The 18,174-nt window shown below is 42.2% G+C and overlaps 1 protein-coding gene across 1 annotated transcript in view; it reads left to right on the top strand.

Moving 5' to 3' along the window:
* Nucleotides 1-474: 474 nt before the first annotated feature.
* Nucleotides 475-18,174, top strand: part of PPARGC1A (PPARG coactivator 1 alpha) — a 453,784-nt gene continuing 436,084 nt past the window's right edge. Inside the window, exon 1 of the mRNA XM_044225880.1 lies at nt 475-539. Coding sequence (XP_044081815.1) covers nt 522-539 — 18 coding nt within the window. The 5' untranslated portion in view covers nt 475-521. The remainder of the gene's footprint in view (nt 540-18,174) is intronic.

Below are 18,174 nucleotides of genomic sequence, written 5' to 3' on the forward strand. Positions count from 1 at the left end.
CATTTTTAAAGACAAGTCCATATGCTGACATGTGAACATAAGTATGTAACAAACTGAACAGTAGTAACATTATTTTCAGGCCAAATTTTAGTTGGATGGTTGTATTTTGTCAATCTAATTTTTTTTCCATGTTTAAACTGGATATGGGAAGTTTTTTTGAACCTTTCCTCTGGTATCAAAGGACTATTGGTATCTGGGCTCATAAGATCAAGGGTTACATTCAGCACTGTCTTCTGTGGGCAAAAACGTGTTTAATACATCGAGATTGCAGTGGAAATTATGTGGGAAAGAACAGTCCCCAAGGGGAAGATGGGTGGTCAAGCTGCATTGGGATGGGGAAGGAGAAAATTGTAATTCTTGTCCTCCATTACTGAATTCTCTCATTATAATGGATCAATAATTTATTTGCCTATTGCATTTCAATATCCCCATCTACAAAGTGGGGGTAACACAAACTTACCCTCTGCCTTTCAGGTTTTTTGCGAAAATCAGTGAACTAATATTGGTAAAATTGGAGCCCCATGGATGAAGGGTACTTTGTAAGTATAACATATTATTGTCATGTTATGTTCTATTACTCCAAAGTGCAAATACCAGATGTCTGCTCTTGCCATATTAGGAAATCAGTAACACCAAGTTTCACACCCAAAGATTGATAACCTGACTTCCTTTGAGGAATTTAATATTTTTGAACTCTCTAATGTTTTGTCGATATGTTGGATGTAGAAAAGCCTGACTCACCTCCCCAAAATATTTTGGCAATGTTTTCCAGACAATTTGGAAGAATACATGTCTGCAAATTGTGTAAACATGTTGATATAAACTCTGGATATGAATGCAAGGTATTTTTATTTCTCTTTCACGACTTTTCTCCTTTTCTTCTTCTTCTTCTTTTTTAAAATTTGCATTTAATTCTGTTTTGAGCTGTCAGTGTGTGTATCAAAGAAATGATTGGTTTCAGGGAGAGACTGAATGTTTCACTGAGGTGAGCGATGTTTTGTTAACAATGAAACTAAGACATACCTTAGACAAGTTGCGAAGCGTTGTGTTTCCAGACTTGGGAGGCCAACTAGCAAGGTGAGTGAAGTGTGAATCGCCTCTTCTGGATCACGTGACAGCCCAGGTGACATGGGAGTGGCCTCCTGGTCATGGAATGGCCAAGGGTTGCAAGCCACAAAGCCAAAGAGCAGGCAGAAATGGTACAATACTAAAGCAACTGCTTCATCTGATTTTCCCCACAGAATGGTACATCTTTTTATTTCGCTAGGTCAGCCAATGTCCTGGTGTTGTGCACGACTAGACTGGCCAGTGACATGCCCAGTGCTTAATCCATGGTATTTTTCTGTTTTTCGTTTTTGAAGAATAGCTGTCACACCTTAAAAACTCATAACAGAGAGAGTTTAAAAATGGTTGTGACGCTTATTGAAGCCTGTTTTACTGAGATTCATGGGGTTGTACAATCTTATGTCTGGAAGTGTCCTTACATGTCTCATGTAGTGCCTTATCTTGGCTAGCTCTAAAGATTCCATCTGATAGGTGCCCCAGAACCTCTAAGGGCAGATTTACTACCTCAAGAGGCAACTCTTTTCAGTTACAGAATTCTTTCTTGAGTTGAGCTCACACCTACCCTCATGTATCTTCTACCCTTGGGTCCTAATTTTACTATCTGCATCTATAAGGAATAATACTTTCTCCTTCAAAGTGACACCCTTTCAAGTATTTGGTGACACTATCAGGGTCCCCCTGGAAGTGGCCTCTTTGTCAGCTTCCATTCCCTCAACAACTGCACCTCACATGCCATGAATTCCCAACTCTCTACCCCTCTGGAAAGGCTCTCATTTGTCTATATCTCTCTTAATAAGTAGCACTGAGAATCTACCTTCTCCAGGCCCCATTCGGCACCCCAGAGTCAAGTGACCTAATCAAAGGTCCAGAAGAGAATGACCTCGAAGAAATCGCCTGGTATCACATATGCCCATGGTTTGGTTTGAGTAATGAGACAGCAAAGCCCACATCCCTCTGTGAGGTGCAGATGACTGACAGGGAGAAAGTTGTTTTGGTTAATAATACAATCTCCTTGGCTCCTGGAGACACAGCAGTAGCCTACTAATTCGTTAGAAGTGAATTAAGGTTGTTTACTGATATTTTAAAGTAACTGTCAGAGTGAAAAAAAAAAAGGTTCGTACTAGATGAGCCCACTCACCTACTTCGGAGTTGCTGTTTATTTTAAGCTGAGTGCATAAATAATATATTGAGATACGAAGGGTGATTTCAAGCATTAGAACAGGAAGCCTCCTGTTTACTAACTGTCACTGGGTTGAAGAAAATTTAAACAGCTCTGAACCTTTTTGTCTGGGAATGCAAGGCATGAAATTAACTTACATTTCGTAGTTAGCAGAAATCATGATTAAGGCAGTCTTGTTGGTATGTCTTCTGTTGATCTGGGTCATTTTTGCTATGCAAGACAAGCCTTGGCAACAAGACGCTTCCCATGCCTTGTTTGAAATCATACCCCCTCCCTGTGCAACATCCTCCTCCCCCCACCCTGAAATAAGCAGGGATCTCTCTGGGTCACAGTTTGTTCTAGATATAAAGACAAAGAAGAATATTTGACTAGGTTCCAGGGGTTCTAGTCCTGATCGCAAGCAGCCCTCTTTGAATCTCACTTTCTTTACCTATAGAATGGGGATAAGAGCATCTGCTTTCATTACTTCATAGGAAGATGGAGACCCCATTGAAGTCACTGTTGTGAAACGGCTTTGAAAGGCGTCAGGTGGGACAAGATGATAACAGTTAATGCTATTAATGAATTACATGCATTAACTCCTTTCATTCCTCCAGTAACCCTACGGGATAGGTCCCATTATCATCCTAGTTTTACCACTGCAAAAACCGAAGCACAGGGAATTGAAAGGATTTGCTCCATCATCTCATAGCTAAAAAGTGTAAATTGGGATTCAAACCCCAGGCTAGAATCGATGGGTTGAGAGTTTGTGTTCTTAACTATTACTTATTTGGGAAAATAGGTTTTCTACCTATAACTATGCCTCTTGGTCATGCTCAAGTAAATGAAACACCATTCCTAATAGCCTGGACTGAATTTAGCTTGAGAAAATGCAGGTATGGTTTCTCTGTGAGTGATTATCAGCGAGGAGGATTCCCAATGGGTAGGGATATAGCTGACTGTATGGATTAATTACGTTTTATATGTAAAGAGCCTGGTGATTCTGAGATGAAAAGCCCTAAGTGAAAAGACTTATTACTTGTAATGCTTTCAGAAACAAGAAATTTGATTCACTTTTTGTCCCTATAAACTTGGAAGTGTGATAGCCTATTTTGGAGTAGAGGGAGAGTGTTCAAAGATGAATAGAAAATGTATGGAATGTTTAATTTTGCATGATTACATTTCATATTTTCTGGGGTAACTCTGGCAAATAGAAGTGCATGATAATATAACAGTATACCTATTTTAGATGTTTTGATGAAATACTCTGGTTTTTGCAGTCTGATCCATGAATCCTTAGGGACAAGTCCTTATTAAGCAAATGAACAAGAATGTATTTGTGTTCACATCACTGAAAATATGTAATTTGTATAAGTGCATTTTTATTTGTATTTACATTATATTTATTTGAATTTCAAAAGAGGGAAAGAGCCTAAAGTGATTAATGAAAACAAAAGGGATGTGAATTTGCAGACATTTTCCCTTGAAATATGCTCAGTCTAGTGGGGTCATGCTTCAAAGTTGGAGTAGCAAAAGTGGGGTGTGCTTTGCTTTGGTTTTGTGAACAAAGCAGTTCAGAAGTAGGATCACCTCCAAAATCCCAGAAAAATGGATGGACTCAAGAGAAGTCATCAGCTGCGGGAAAGAATAAATTCTGCACTTCCCCACTGCAAAAATCTCAACATTTGCTGCTGTGCCCTAGCACTTGTTAATACAATAAGATAATTGCATAATTAAATACACTATGGAATTTCAATAATTGGAAACTTTGTTTTCTCATCACAATGTGCAACTTGCTGATGTTGGAAAGCATCGCAGCGTTTTAGGGAGGCTGGGATCATTCTTTCACATCACGTCCCCTGCAGCCTTCTGCCGTTCCTCTGGCGGTTCTGAGACACTTTGCTTTTGGGTTATTTTTAGTTGGTTATATTTAGACAAGGTGAAATTAAGCAGGAAGTCCCCCAAAGTCTGACTTGCCTGCCCAGGCGGTGGGATTTGAGGCTTATTTCACAGAGAGTGTCCCAGGTGCCCTCTAGATCTTTCTGGGTGAGGAGTAAGCTGTGGCTGAGTGCCCTTTGAAATTGGGGAGCAGCTCTCTGAGTAATAATTTCTAGATAGACTTAGTGGAGTTGCTGAGATGGTAGACTCCAGAGCGGGGCTCCTGGATCAGACCCTGGCACGGCCTCTTGCTCGCCGTGTGACCCTAGGAAAGATACCCAGTTCCCTTCTGTTTGCTTATCTGTAAAAGGAGAATCTTAGCCTTGGTGCAGGGCATAATTGAGTTAACATATAGAAAGAGCTTAGAAAATACAGGGCAGGTTTGTGAGCACCCACTAAATGTTTGCTTGGCTGGAAACACAAAGATGAGTAATACCCATTCCCTATTCTGGAATCGTTTAATCGAATTGGGGCAACAGACATGTAAATGATGACGTTGATGCTGATAAAAATAATAGTATTAAGGCAGTGGCAGGCAGACAGTAAGATATTTTAGCAGGATCTGGTCTGTCCTTACAGTGTCCCCAGCACCTAACACATAGACAAGTAAATGAATGATGCAAATTTGGTTGAAGATTATTTTGTCTAAGAGTCAAATGGTTTATTAGCAGAGTGGGTTCCTGGCTGAGTAATTGAAGAGGACATAGTTGGGACTCAATACATGTTTGGAGGAAGTGAAGGAATGCATGGATGAAATTGACTTGAAGCTTTTCTCCTTAGAACTGCTCCAATCAGTTTGAGGAAGCAGGTGAAAATATTAGGGCCAACACAGGGTAAAACAAGGAAGACACTTACAGTGTGATACTTAAGGAGACACTTGCTCTCAGGGTTGTGACAGCATTGAGGACTCACTCTCAGGGTTCCTACAGGTACTTCCTTAAATTTTGCACCTCATATGTCTTACTTTTTTCACCCTAGTCCAGTCCTGTGGACTATAGTAGTCTTAAGTGTATGACTTTGCTTTACTTGTACGCGCTGTTGAATATTTCCTCCAAGTTTTATTTTGAAAAATTTCAGAGCTACAAAAAAAGTTGGAAGATTACTACAAGGAACACTTTGCACACTTTTGTACTTACATGAATTATCAGTATTTAGTCACATTGATTATCTCTCCCCATAGACATGAGTTTGAACCTCGTCCCAATTTAGCAGAGAAATCACATACCCTCCATACAACACCCTTCCTCCCACCTCCAGTGCATGTATGTTAAATTTACTTCCTAAATTCTGTACCTCAAAATGATAAATTTTGGAGGAAAAAGCCAAAAAGAGCAGTAAGAAAAGTTGGCTTAAATTTTTTTTTCAAATTTAAAAACTAGCATTTGAAATTTATTTTTAGTCTATTAATATACTAACATATATGGAACATGACCAATATAAGATACCTAAAATTTTAACGGCTAAGAAGTTTTTCTGGATGCTCTGACATTCTCTTGAACTGAAGAGAGTTTTTTTGAAAAGACAAATTCCCTTGACCATTATTTTTCTCAGAGCCTATCAAAAGTAGATGGTAGTCCGATTACTTATAAAAGGAAACATCCTTTTCCATGTTAAGAATATTCACTGTAAGTGGTGACTTTGCAAATACAATATAAAAAGGAATACACACTTGACTTTGGACTACACTGACATATTCTCATGGGAAAAAAAAATCCTTTCCTGATAATCTTGTTTATAAAAGATAAGGTATCGGTCTCTGAAATTGTGGCAAGATCTGCCGGAAGGTTGCATTATTTCACTGGTTTTGAAAGGGCTCTCCACGAAGCCTAGGGAATCTGGGGAGGGGTCTCAGGGCCGCGGAGGATGGTTGGTGGCGAGAAGGAGCCCAGCACTGGAATCCAGGCTAGTCACTCATGCTCCATTGGGATAATTCTGAGATTGTGTGCTTTTTATGGGCATCTGCCTATAAACCAGTTTTCAGGAAAATGTTCTAGAGTTAAACAGAGCAAGGTTGGAAAGCACAGCATTGGGTGCTAGAAGAAAAAACAGGAGAAATTCATGCAGTGTTGTTGGTTGGCAGTGAGGGGTAGTAGCTGTCAGCTTGCAGGGTGGGAGAAGTCAGGAATACCATGAAAAGCAGACACAAGAACTAAAACACAGTCAGTGTCTAGAAGTTTGAAGCAGGGTCAAATGCCCAGCCATTACCTAAGGCAGTCACTCTGAAACTTGAGTGATTCCTGATCCTTAACCCAGAGATTCTGATTCAGTAACTCCAGAGAGGGGCTAGGGCGTCTAGTTTGTTAACAGTCACCCCTTAACATGCAGAGAAAAATTGCCCTCACGTCACACTTATGTCAAAGAACATGGTAATATTTGGTGATGATAAAGATGACTGGAATTGTAGGGAACATGTTCTTAAACTCAGTGCAGTATAACCTAACCCCTTTTCAAGTTTCAGGACATTTTAGACTCCCCAAATGCTTAAAATAAAAAAGATTACTCTGAATAATAGAGGGGGGGGAAAAGACAAACAGATGAGTAATTGTATTATAAAGTGGTGCCTAAGTCCAGTTGGGGAGGTCCCACAAGAGGAGGGGAAAGAAAGCTCACGTCTCATTGGGTGCTGAGATGGGCCCCTAGAAAAGGGAATCTGGGGGGGGGGTTTCATGGCTTCGTGGGATATGCATAGGTAGGGAGGTGGGTGGACCTGGGTTTGAATCCCAACTCTCCTACCTACTGATTATACGGTCTTAGGAAAATCACCTAATCTCTTTAAGACTAGGTCTTCCTTGTAGAGGAAGAATGAAGACGAAATTAGACAATTGTACTCAAAGTACTGAGCACAGGGCCTGCAGAATTATAGATGCTCAATAAGTGGTTGTAATGACTATTTTAACCATTTAAGAAAGACCTCATGACAGGTTAGCTTTCAAGAGGACAGGAAAAAAGTGCATGTGCCTGTTTGTTTCTGGTTTTGGGGTGGAGGGAGGAGGGGAGCAATAGAACATTCCAAAGAAGAGGAAGTGTATAAGCCCACCTTCAAGTAATAGATGGTGTATGCTTTTGTGTCTTCAGTGTTCCCAGAAGTGTTGTTCATGTAGAAGGTTCTCGATGGTACAAATATTTTACAATTATTAACTAACTCAATCCTTATAGCAATTGTATGAAGTAGGTGTTATTATCTAACAGACCATGAACCTGAGGCACAGAAAGTTTAACACACTTGTCCAAGATCACACAGCTGGTAGTGGTAGAAACTGAATTTATTTATTTTTTATTTTTTTTTTTATGTTTTAAATGTTTTATTTATTTATTTGACAGAGAGAGACAGTGAGAGAGGGAACACAAGCAGGGGAGTGGGAGAGGGAGAAGTAGGCTTCCTGCTGAGCAGGGAGCCCAATACAAGGCTTGATCCCAGGACCCCAGGATCATGACCTGAGACGAAGGTAGATGCTTAACGACTGAGCCACCCAGGCACCCCTAGAAACAGGATTTAAACACAGGCAGCACCTCTACTTCTAACTATTATGCTATGGTATTTTAATAATAATGATTTATATTAATGTGTATTAGGAAAATACAACTAGCACAGTGAAAACCATGCTTTTACAGATACTGTTGCCTAGAACAATAGTAAAAATTTAAAAAGTACCTTGATTTACATGAGTCACATGAAAGTAATAATAGTAGGGGCAACATCTGATATGATAACAGTCCTGCAGGTGGTCCCAGGTGATTTTGGCCTGGGAAATTCTGGGGCAAGGATAGATTGGGGTCACCTTGGGGGACTCTGGCCTCCCATCATTGCTATGTAACACACAGGAAAACCTTCAAGCTCTAGGGAAGAAGCAGGTAGGCTTCCCTTTAGGTGGGAAGCCAGGGGAAGGGGTCGCTTGCCAAGTTCACTCCCATTTCCTGCAGTTCTTTTGGGGAGGGGAGGGATAAGCTGCCCCTTGCCTCAGAGGATCTGTGGTGGGGCCAGCCCGGTCTCTCCACGATTTTGGAAGTTTTCAGCAGCCCCTCCACTTCCGCCTGTCTCCTGTCCTTCTTCTACCTTCTTTTCTTCTCTCCTCTGCCACCTCTTCCCCTTCTCTCTCTTGTTCACGAGGACAGATTTCAAAGAGGCCATGCCCCATGGATGCAAATGCCTAGTGCAATTCAATAAGAGACAGAGTTTAATACTCTATCTGGCATTTTAATTTATCTTCAGCTTTCCAGGATGGCAGTTGCATCTGCCCCTGTATCTCTCCTTTAGATGTGGTCAGAGAAACCTAAAAGCCCAGATAATCCTAAACCAATCCATGCTTAGGGTTTTATGTGTGCAGCAGATTTACCTTCCTAACAACCTGTTTGAAGCTAATATTAAAGTGAGTTTGCATTCCCTGGGCACACGAGTCCAGGTGTTAGTCTCTAAATTGTAGGAAACCAGAATCTAACTAGCCACGTCTGGGCAAGAAATTTTGGGTAATTCCTCCGTCCTCCAAACCTGCTGTGGATGCCTGCCCTTCAGGCTCCAGATCTGGGTCTCCTGTCTAGTAATGACTGGTTTCCAATCCATTCCTGTGCATTAATTCTGTCTTATACTGAGAACGAGCATCATCTCCATTCCACTTGCCTCTCGATTCCCACCATTTAGTGCTTGGCAGATGGTGTGCATTCATAAATACAAGTTGCCCATTGGTTAATGAGTGATGTCAAGAATTCATCATTTCTTGTTCAAGATTACGTCCCTGCGTATAGTTACTGACTCCTGACTGTGACAGGTGTCATCCTAGGGGCTTTTGATTTTCTCTCTCTCTCTCTCTTTTTTTAAGACTTTATTTATTTGACAGACAGAGATCACAAGTAGGCAGAGAGGCAGGCAGAGAGAGAGGAGGAAGCAGGTTCCCTGCAGAGCAGAGAGCTCAATGCGGGGCTCAATCCCAGGACCCTGGGATCATGACCGGAGCTGAAGGCAGAGGCTTTTACCCACTGAAGCACCCAGGCGCCCCGGGGTTTTTGATTCTTACAACAGCCATCTTTACTTGACAATGGGTAAATCAAGGCTCAGGGAGGCGAGATGACTGAGCAAAGTCTGCACAGTCTTGGCTCTGCCTGGTTCAAGTCCAGATACTCCAACGTCTGAGGTCAGGTTTCTCTTTCCTTTATGCTTCTCTCTCGGGTCCTGCACACATTGGGTGGGTTTCCCCACCTCCTATTAAACTAGAATTCCCTTTTAGCCGGTTTCCTAGGATCTCAACCACAAGTAGAAGGAAGCCTTCTCCCTTTCTGACTGTAAATAAAGAATCTGTCTTCATGCCATGAGACCCTGGGTGTCAACAATGCCACCGCCCACAGTGAGCCCAGGAACAGAAGCTGCTGTCAGAGTTTCCAGCAGGGGCTGTCCATGAAAGTGCCGCGGGATTAGGCCTGTAAACGTGCCCCAAACACTGTTTCACAGATGAAAATAGTTGTCACAGTGACTAGAAAATTGAATTGGTTAAACCTTCTGGCTTTAGATTGTTTTTGGAGAGTGAGTAACTCTATGATTTTTACTTGTCACAGGCTAAAAGGGGAAAAAAAAAGTAAGAGTGAAACTTCATAGCTATTTTTCTTCCCTGTATGTTCATAGTGGTTATTTATATCTGGGAAGTTTCCATTGGGATTTAGTTCAGGATATAGACTTGGCAGGGTGGCTTCAGCACTCTGTGGTGACATTTGACAGGCTGCAGGCAAACCAGGATGGATTTCTAATATCTGGATGGATGGATTTGGGGGTGAAGTGTTGGGATTGTACTGTATTATGAGATGGATTTATTGATCTGAATCTAAAAGTGGCCCGTTGCCTGTCAATATCAGATCTGTATCAATACGTTTGATAAATTAGGGCTCCCGACCCTTTGCTTTGTTTGCTTTGTCAACTCCTCTTGGCAATAACAATAGAAGACTCCAGGTGGTGCACGGCAAACGGCTTTTTGTACTCTTCAGGTGCGCTACTGATCTTAGGGCCCAGTTTTGCGATCCTGCATATGTTGCAATCACCCAGAAGTGCACGGCTGTGCCCGACTTCCTCCCCTGAATGAGACATTACCCCCGCAGTGTTGCATTTTGGTATGAAACCTTCAGACGCTGTGCCCATGCTGTAGGTAGCGTCTTCATTTTCCAGCTGAAGAAATTAAGACACTGCGAGGTTAAATAAGCTGCCCAAGGCCACATGGTAAATTTGAATACAGCTGGGTTCCAGGCAGAGGTGTCATTGTTCCTTGGTGAGGATGGGACACTTTCCTTCTTTGTAGTTACAAAGGAAAAGGATTTGAATTTGCACAGAGCTTGCTGATGGTACACATTTTCTCCAGGTATGAGGAGACTGCCATCTTATTTCTGAGTGTCCGGGCAAGAAATCCATGGTGCAGCATAGGAAGTGGAAGGTGCAAAATGTGCTTTTTTTGGTCTTTGTAGTCATAGACTAAGGTTGGATCTGACCCTCAGGACATGGCTCTTGGCATGTCCCATGTATCTTTCAGGGGTCAGATGCCCAACCAGATGTTAGGTGAAATGGGAGGGACACAGAAACAAGGCACGGTTCTTCCCCCTGTTAAGTGCTTCTATTTTAGTTGGTGGGGATGGCTGAATTCTAGTCTGTGTCCCCAGATTCTTTCATCAGTGGGCTGGCAGAAATCTCTGGTAGGTGCAACAGCCTCCGTGAGTCCATTCACATGACCACAGCCAGAGACAGAATGATAACGAATGAGTGTACCGTGCTAATAAACCCTCTGCATACACTTGCTTACTCAGCCAATCCTGACAACTACTTGGACTAAAGTTAACCAAGGTGTTTGGAGTTGGCAACCTCTCTCTGTGCCATGGGGGGGTTCTGGTATAATTCCGAATGTATGGCTTGTCTCTTTGGTGAAAATTATGTTATCACTTTACTTTTGAGCCTCATCTGGAACTTTGAGTTAAAGTCACTTTACTCTGTCATTACAATGATAATAAGGAGGGATAGAAAACCAAAGAGATAACTGATTATTTGGCAAAACAGAGCAAAACGTTTAAGAAGCAGAATATTTGGGAGTGAAGTAGAGTGTTATCCAGGAAAACCTTTTTTTAATTTTTACACTTTTTGGTTGAAAATTTATTCTAAAGCATATCGTGGAAACATGCTTATGTTTCTTTTCATGCCTTAGTGTACACAAAATTTCTAAATTTTTCTTTTTTGGAGAACTCCAGGGTAGTCATTGTGAGGACCAGAATTTATTTTGTAGGTTGAGAGGATGTAGGGCATTAGCCAACTAATGATCTTTAGCGTGAAATTTTTGACATTAGTTTATTTCAAATGCAGTGAGATAATGATCTCATTTGCATCCCTTGTCCCAGGGAAGCTTGAATAATAGTATGGTTTTGCCCTCTCTCTTCTACCCTCTGAATCCATATTCCTCATGAGTCAGAAAACCACTTTCACCTGAGGGTATTGTTAGATGTGCAGATTCCCTCAGACATTCAGATCTCATTGGTTTGAAGTGGCAGCTAGGAATCTCTGTTTCTAACGAGCACCCCGACAAAGATCTTTATTTCTAACAAGCAGGCGTTTTGAGGCCCCCACTTTGAGAAACAGTTTAGAGTCAGAAGATTTGGCTCCTGAGGAGGTCCCAGGCAGAGTGGGAGAGAAGACAAGTATTATAGGAGAGTGTCCCGTCTTCCAGAAAATGGTTTCATGGGTGATTTGGTTGTGGTTTTAGTCAAGGACCAACTACTTACACAATCTTGTAGGAAATTCAGACCATCTGTCTTACCCCAAGTTCAAGTTTACAGACATTCATTGAAGACATTCTCTTGGGATCCCAGGATCCGGATGAGAAACAGTAAAATCTAGATCACTGGAAAATACATTTACTATGGGAGGTTTTTTTTTTCCTTTTGTAGTAAGGAGAATTTATTTCATGCAAAGAGTATATTATTTGATTGATATTATCTGATTATAGGAAGTCTGTGAGAAAAGAAACAATAACACCAGCAAATTATCACATTAGAGTTATTCATCTAGCCATTTGTATACCATATGAATAAGTGCTCTTCAGAATCTTTCATTATTCTGTCAAATAGAGAAATTATTCACAGAAACCATTTTCATGACTTTCAAAGCAACACTAGTATGACTGAGCATAAGTGTGTGTGTGTGTGTGTGTGTGTGTGTGTGTGTGAGAGAGAGAGAGAGAGAGAGAGAGAGCGTGCTCCTATGCCTTGTTGGGTGGATATCAGCAAACAAACCAGGAACCAATATTAAAACAACAAATTAGCAACAATTTAATGAAGCACAATTTATGTCAAAGTATCTGAATAAGGATATGACTACATAAGTATATGTAAAAATTTGAGGCAGAGAGTAGACCTTTTTTCTTATGTTTGGCTCCATATTCCAACATTGTCCAGCAGCTGTTTTTTGAGCTACCAAGCTGGGTCACAACTCCGGCCCAACCTTTTCTGAGGGAAGGGTCTGTGCGGGCTGGCGGGCTCTCAAGCTGTGCCCGGTCCTTGTGCCAGCAAATGAGTAAATCAGAGTTATAAGTTGCAAATGTGTCTCAAATTAACTTCTGCATAGTAGGGAATGAGCTTGGCATAATTTTAAGTCCAGCTCAGTGACAGCCTTCTCTCGCAGCAGCTGAATCAAGGAGATGATGGAAAATTAAGGCATGGTGGGCCATGGAGCTTCCACAGGCCATGAACTCAGTGTACTGCTCTTGAAATGTCACATTCCAAGAGGTCCTGGAATTAGCAGGCTCAGTGTCATATCGCGCTGTGGGCTCTGTTCGCATGATGCAAGCCTTTGCTTATCTGACCAGGACTAAAATAAGACGCTCCGATGCTTTATTTATGAGCTCCGGGCCACCCAGGCCCGTGATGTAAGTAACCTTGGGGTACACAGCATTTGATCACTTCAATTCTCATTAACTACCTGTTTCTAAATGGGGAAAAGCATTTACCCAGCACATTGCGTTATTCATGAAGACACAAAAGCGGCCTGTGGTGCTGTCACTGGGGCTGATTTCTGTGTAATGTGATCCAGCTGTTGAATGCTGCAGTGGAGGTTCCTAATGTTAGTTTTCTCCTTCTCTTTTTTCTTTTTCCTTTTCTTTTTTTCTGTTCCCTCCTCCTCCTTTTTTTTTCATTCTTAAAAACACCGGGCGATTCCAGAACTCCTTAAGCATGTAACTGCCTATCAGGAAGCTACAGGCTGGTCCCCTTTTTAACACAGAAGGCAGAGACATGTTGTATCTACCACCTTGGTGGCAGGGAACCCATTGTCCATAATACTGGGTGCAGTCAGTGCAGAGTTTCTCACCTTCGGTGCTATGAGCATCACATATGTGGTCATTTTTTTTTTGTTGTTGTTGTTCTCTTGTCCTGTGATTATGGGATGTTTGAAGCATCTGTGGTCTCAAATCACTAGATGCCAGTAACACCTATCCCATTTGTGACAATGAGAAATGTCACCAGATTGTCCCAAATGCCCCCTGAGGAGCAAAACTGCACCTGGATGATCTAGTGTGACAGCTTACTAGGTCTTCGTTAATGAAAGATCTCGGTGACGCTCTCTGTGGTGGTACAGATGTGGGGTCAGATCTGGAAGGGAGGCAGAAAAGCTGGGTTTGAATCCTGGCTCCAACACTAACTGGCACTAATCCGTGTACTTTGGGAATGATATTTAGCTTATCTAAGCTTTAAATTCTTTCCCTATTAAATAAGGATGATAATACTTAACTAATAAGGTAATTGAAAATTAGTGAAACTAATATGTGTAAAGAATACGGCATATGATACATGCTTAAGAGCTGATGATCCAACTACATAAACTGATCAGTGAAATATTATGGTTGTCAACTTAAATGTGCAAGTGACATAAAAGATGATCCCGTAAACCCCTCTTACCATGTATTTTGTCCCGTTCCCCTCTCCCTCTATTCCCCAGCTGTTCCTGTATTCCAGAAAGTGACTAATTATGGCCGGAGATTTGAAATTGGGAGAATGGAGAGACTTGTTGAGGGGGTCAGACGAGAACAGTTTCCTGGTGGGATCATTCTAGTATGAAGCCCCATGAAGAGGCGTGGGCAATTCATTTAGCTTCTTGAATGTGAAAATACAAAAAGATTGTAAAAACAAAGAAACCCTTGATGCTCCATTAATCTAAACCCCTACTCTGCACTCCACAAATGCCAAATCCACCTTGTGGTTTTTGCTTGAGGAGAAAGTGAAATCGCTTTCCTTATTCAGGAACGAGGGTGACAAATGTTAAATCTGTTTTCTTGGGAAACAGCTGAGAAAACAGTCAAAATGATTCCATGTGACTAGCACAATTTTCTGCCTGGGTCTTCAAAGTCTGAGTCCCTTTTGAGCTGTATCTAAATCTAGAAAGAAGGGCTAGGCTAGGAAGGAAGAAGTAGATGTCAAAAAAGGAGTTAAGACTGTAACCTTTGACATCTGTCCTCCAGCCATCCCATGCATGTTTTCCAGAGCCTCTCAGGTCTGCTACCTGCCAGCAATTACAGAAACCTTGGCAAGAAAGTCCTCTTCCCATCTGTCCTGAAACTCTCCTTTCTGGGGAGTGTTACAGTTTGACTCAGGTTCTGCAGCGTTCTCTTTCTCTTTATAGCTCATTTTAGTTGCACCATAGAACCCAAGGTTTGGAAAGGATGGGAGAGTTCATTGAGCCCATTGGTTGAATTGCTTCTGGATCATTTCTGACATGGTTGTCCTTGAATTGTTCCAGAGATGGGGGGCTCATTGTCAGGAGCTTGCCCCAATGCTGATCTGCCCACTCTACTTGTTAGAGGCACAGAAATCCACCTCTCTGGATCTGTAGTCAGTATTCCTTCAACAAGTGCATCCTGAAGATGCCCTGTGTGCCAGGACCCAACCAGGGATGCAATCTAGCTTCTGCCCTTAAGGAGCAAGTTCTAGTCCTGGTGTTATGTTGCATGGATTTAAGGCATTCATTTATTCATTCAGCAAACACTTATGGGCTGTTATGATGAACCTGGTACTTCACTAGGACTGGAGATATGATGGGCAAGAACACCCTCCTTGCTGTCAATGGAGCTTGAGGTCTAATAGAAGAGAAAGACATGAATCAAAAGTTCATGTTAATCAATATATAAAAAGATTGTACTAAGTGTAGTGAGGGAAAGGAACTTGGTTCTATGTATATAACCATGAAAGCCACTCAAACTGGGTGGAAAGAGGGGACTGGAGAATGTTTCTCCATTAAGTAGATGGTTTTCTCTGAGCTGCTGAAGGAGGAATGTGCATTAATAAGGTCCTGACATTGAAGGGGAGTGGAGGGGTTAGAACCCTGATCAAGGGGCTTGCCAGGGCTGCTGTGTGGGGCAAGCATGGGGCCCGAGGGAGTGATGGAGGCCAGCAGGCCTGGAGTCTAGCAAGCCGAGGAGCATGGGGCCAGCAAACCTTTGGAGGCTGTAGATTCTGGCCTTTTCCTTATGATCAAGATATTGCATGGAGCACTGGGTGTGGTGCATAAGCAATGAATCTTGAACACTAAAAAAAAAATAAATTAAAATGTTAAAAAAAAAAGTTATTGAAGAGACTCTAAGAGCTATTTAAGGGGTAAAATTGACAGACTTGGTCGTGGTTAGATGTGGTCCAGATTCAGATCTGTGGGTGGAGGGGATGCACTGAGATTGAGAAAAAGGCCAGAAGAGCCTCGAAGTTGGAGCCACTGAACCTGCCAGTGAGGCAGTAAGTGGGCTTCATGCAGATGGTAACATCTGAATCCTCATGAAGTGATAGTGGGAGTCTTCTAAGCTGGTGTTCCAAGTAGGGAACTTGCAACTACACAGACAGGCGGGAATATTCTGGAACACAGCAGTTCTCCTTCAAAGGCTGGAGCCCAGAGCCCATGTCAGTGGAGAGCCTCAGGACATGGTACAGGTTGGGTGTGGCCAGCTGGCCAAGAGCCTTGCAGGCTCTGCCATGGTGCTGGGCACCCTGGGAAGGTGAGGCATCGGGGAAACTTGGAGATGGAGATGGAGATCGAGATCTGTAGCTGGAGTTGTAGGAGGTCATAGGGCTGCTGTGGGGAGGTGGAGAGTAGAAGCCAGAACTGCTGTTGGAAGGGCTGTGAGGAGGACCGAATGAGGAGAGAGATCTTTCACCCAGGCAGCAGGAATGGGCTGAAGCTATGAAGGAGAGAGAATCAGCAGGGCTCGCATGCCACAGATACCCTGACTATTGTTTCCCTTGTAGCTAGGGAAATGCTGGCGAATGTTAACGTTGATTTGTACACAAATGTAGCTTGGAAGACCAGTTTCCAGCGAAGCAAAATGACGGGAATGAAATATTCCAGCACGTACAGAGGCGACAATTAGTATTTCCCGTCTTATCTGCTCTTTTGGATTGCTCATGCACCTGTTCATTTTCTTTGTCAAACACAGAGTATCATTTATAAAATGCTGTTTCTCCCCCGTAAACATCTGGATGTTTGGAGTTGCAAAGATAAAACATCTGTATTTAGGCCTGAAGTTTTGCCTCTTCTTCCAGATGTTTGGTGTCCCATCGACAAAGCCTGTGAGCCTTTGTGAAGAGTCATCTCATAAAACTAGGTACTAAACAGGGCTGGAGCCTGTAGAAGAATTTTAAGGGTTATAAGGATGAACACACCCCATGTAAAGGTGCTATAAAATAACCAGACTCACTATGGGTCTAAGGCAATTGAAGATTTTTCTCATTGACCAAAAGGCATATAAAAGAGTGCATTTAGATTTCATAGGAATATATTTTCAGGTGATTATTGGCTTTGAGCAACTGGGAGTGGGGAGGTCAGGGGAGATTAAAATGCTGTGCGTATGGAGGGGTTCTCCAGATGGATTAAAGTCTGTCATTTAACTTGGCTGGCAGACAAAGAGCCAAAGAACTGGAAGGTTGAGTTCATTCTTTCCTAAATAGCACTTCCCCCCCGCTTCGGGTCTGAAAATTGTCAGTAAATTTATTTGGTTTTATCCTGCTGTTTCCTCCTTCTCTCAGATCAGCCTCTATTACTGACTTTTCTTTTTTTTTTTTAATTTAATTTAAAATTTTTTCAGTGTTCCAAAACTCATTGTTAATGCACCACACCCAGTGCTCCATGCAATATGTGCCCTCCTTAATACCCACTACCAGGTTTACCCCCACCCCCAAAAAAAACTCTCAGTTTGTTTTGTTACAAAAGCATTTTCTAGGCTTTGGTAAAAGAAGGATCCATGAAGGGTTTGGGTCATGATTTCAAGACGGGAATTATCCACAAACTTTAGAAAAGTACAGCTCCACTATAATACCTGGGGGCAGGCTCCTTGAGTGAGAATATGTATAAACATGGTAGTAAATTGGGAGGAAACTGTCTTGTCCCTTCCTGGAACTGGGGGCAGGTCATACATTTTCGACACCCTCCCATCACGCTCTGCATCCTAGTTTCTCTTATGGCTGTAAATGTTCCTATCTTTGGACGGATGGGAGATGTGGTACCGCAAGTCATGCCACCAATGGTTCCAGAGTTCAAAGAGGCCACTCCTGTGGATGAGGACACACCCCTTTCTCTCTTACCTGCCTCATGGGTGTCCTTCTTGAGCAGGATCTCTGCTGAGAAACCTTTTACCCTTTCCAGATAGAGGGGACCTGCCTTAGGGGCCAGGGTGTATCTGACTAGCTACATTCCTTGGCTAGAACCCCCTCCGTCTGAATGACGGTCAAGGCAAAATTGCTTTATTTTCTAATTTTGATGATATTAGCAAATACATGTAATGGGAAATAAAATTAATCAGTTTGTGCTGGTGAAATTGCCTCCTGTTTACCTCAGCCTTGTAGCGATTTTTCCCCCTCCTACAGGGGTTATTTTAATTAACAGCGTGAATTTTTGGTAGTTTAATTTATTTTATGATTGTGTAAAAATACTCCTTTGTAAGGGTTTATATATAACTAGCCAGCTAATTAGCAGTAATATTTTAACAACAGCTGTAGAAGCAGGGAGTCCCATGAAACATGGCTTC

This window comes from Neovison vison, chromosome 11 (genome assembly GCF_020171115.1).
Source record: "Neovison vison isolate M4711 chromosome 11, ASM_NN_V1, whole genome shotgun sequence".
Taxonomy (NCBI): Eukaryota; Metazoa; Chordata; class Mammalia; order Carnivora; family Mustelidae; genus Neogale; species Neogale vison.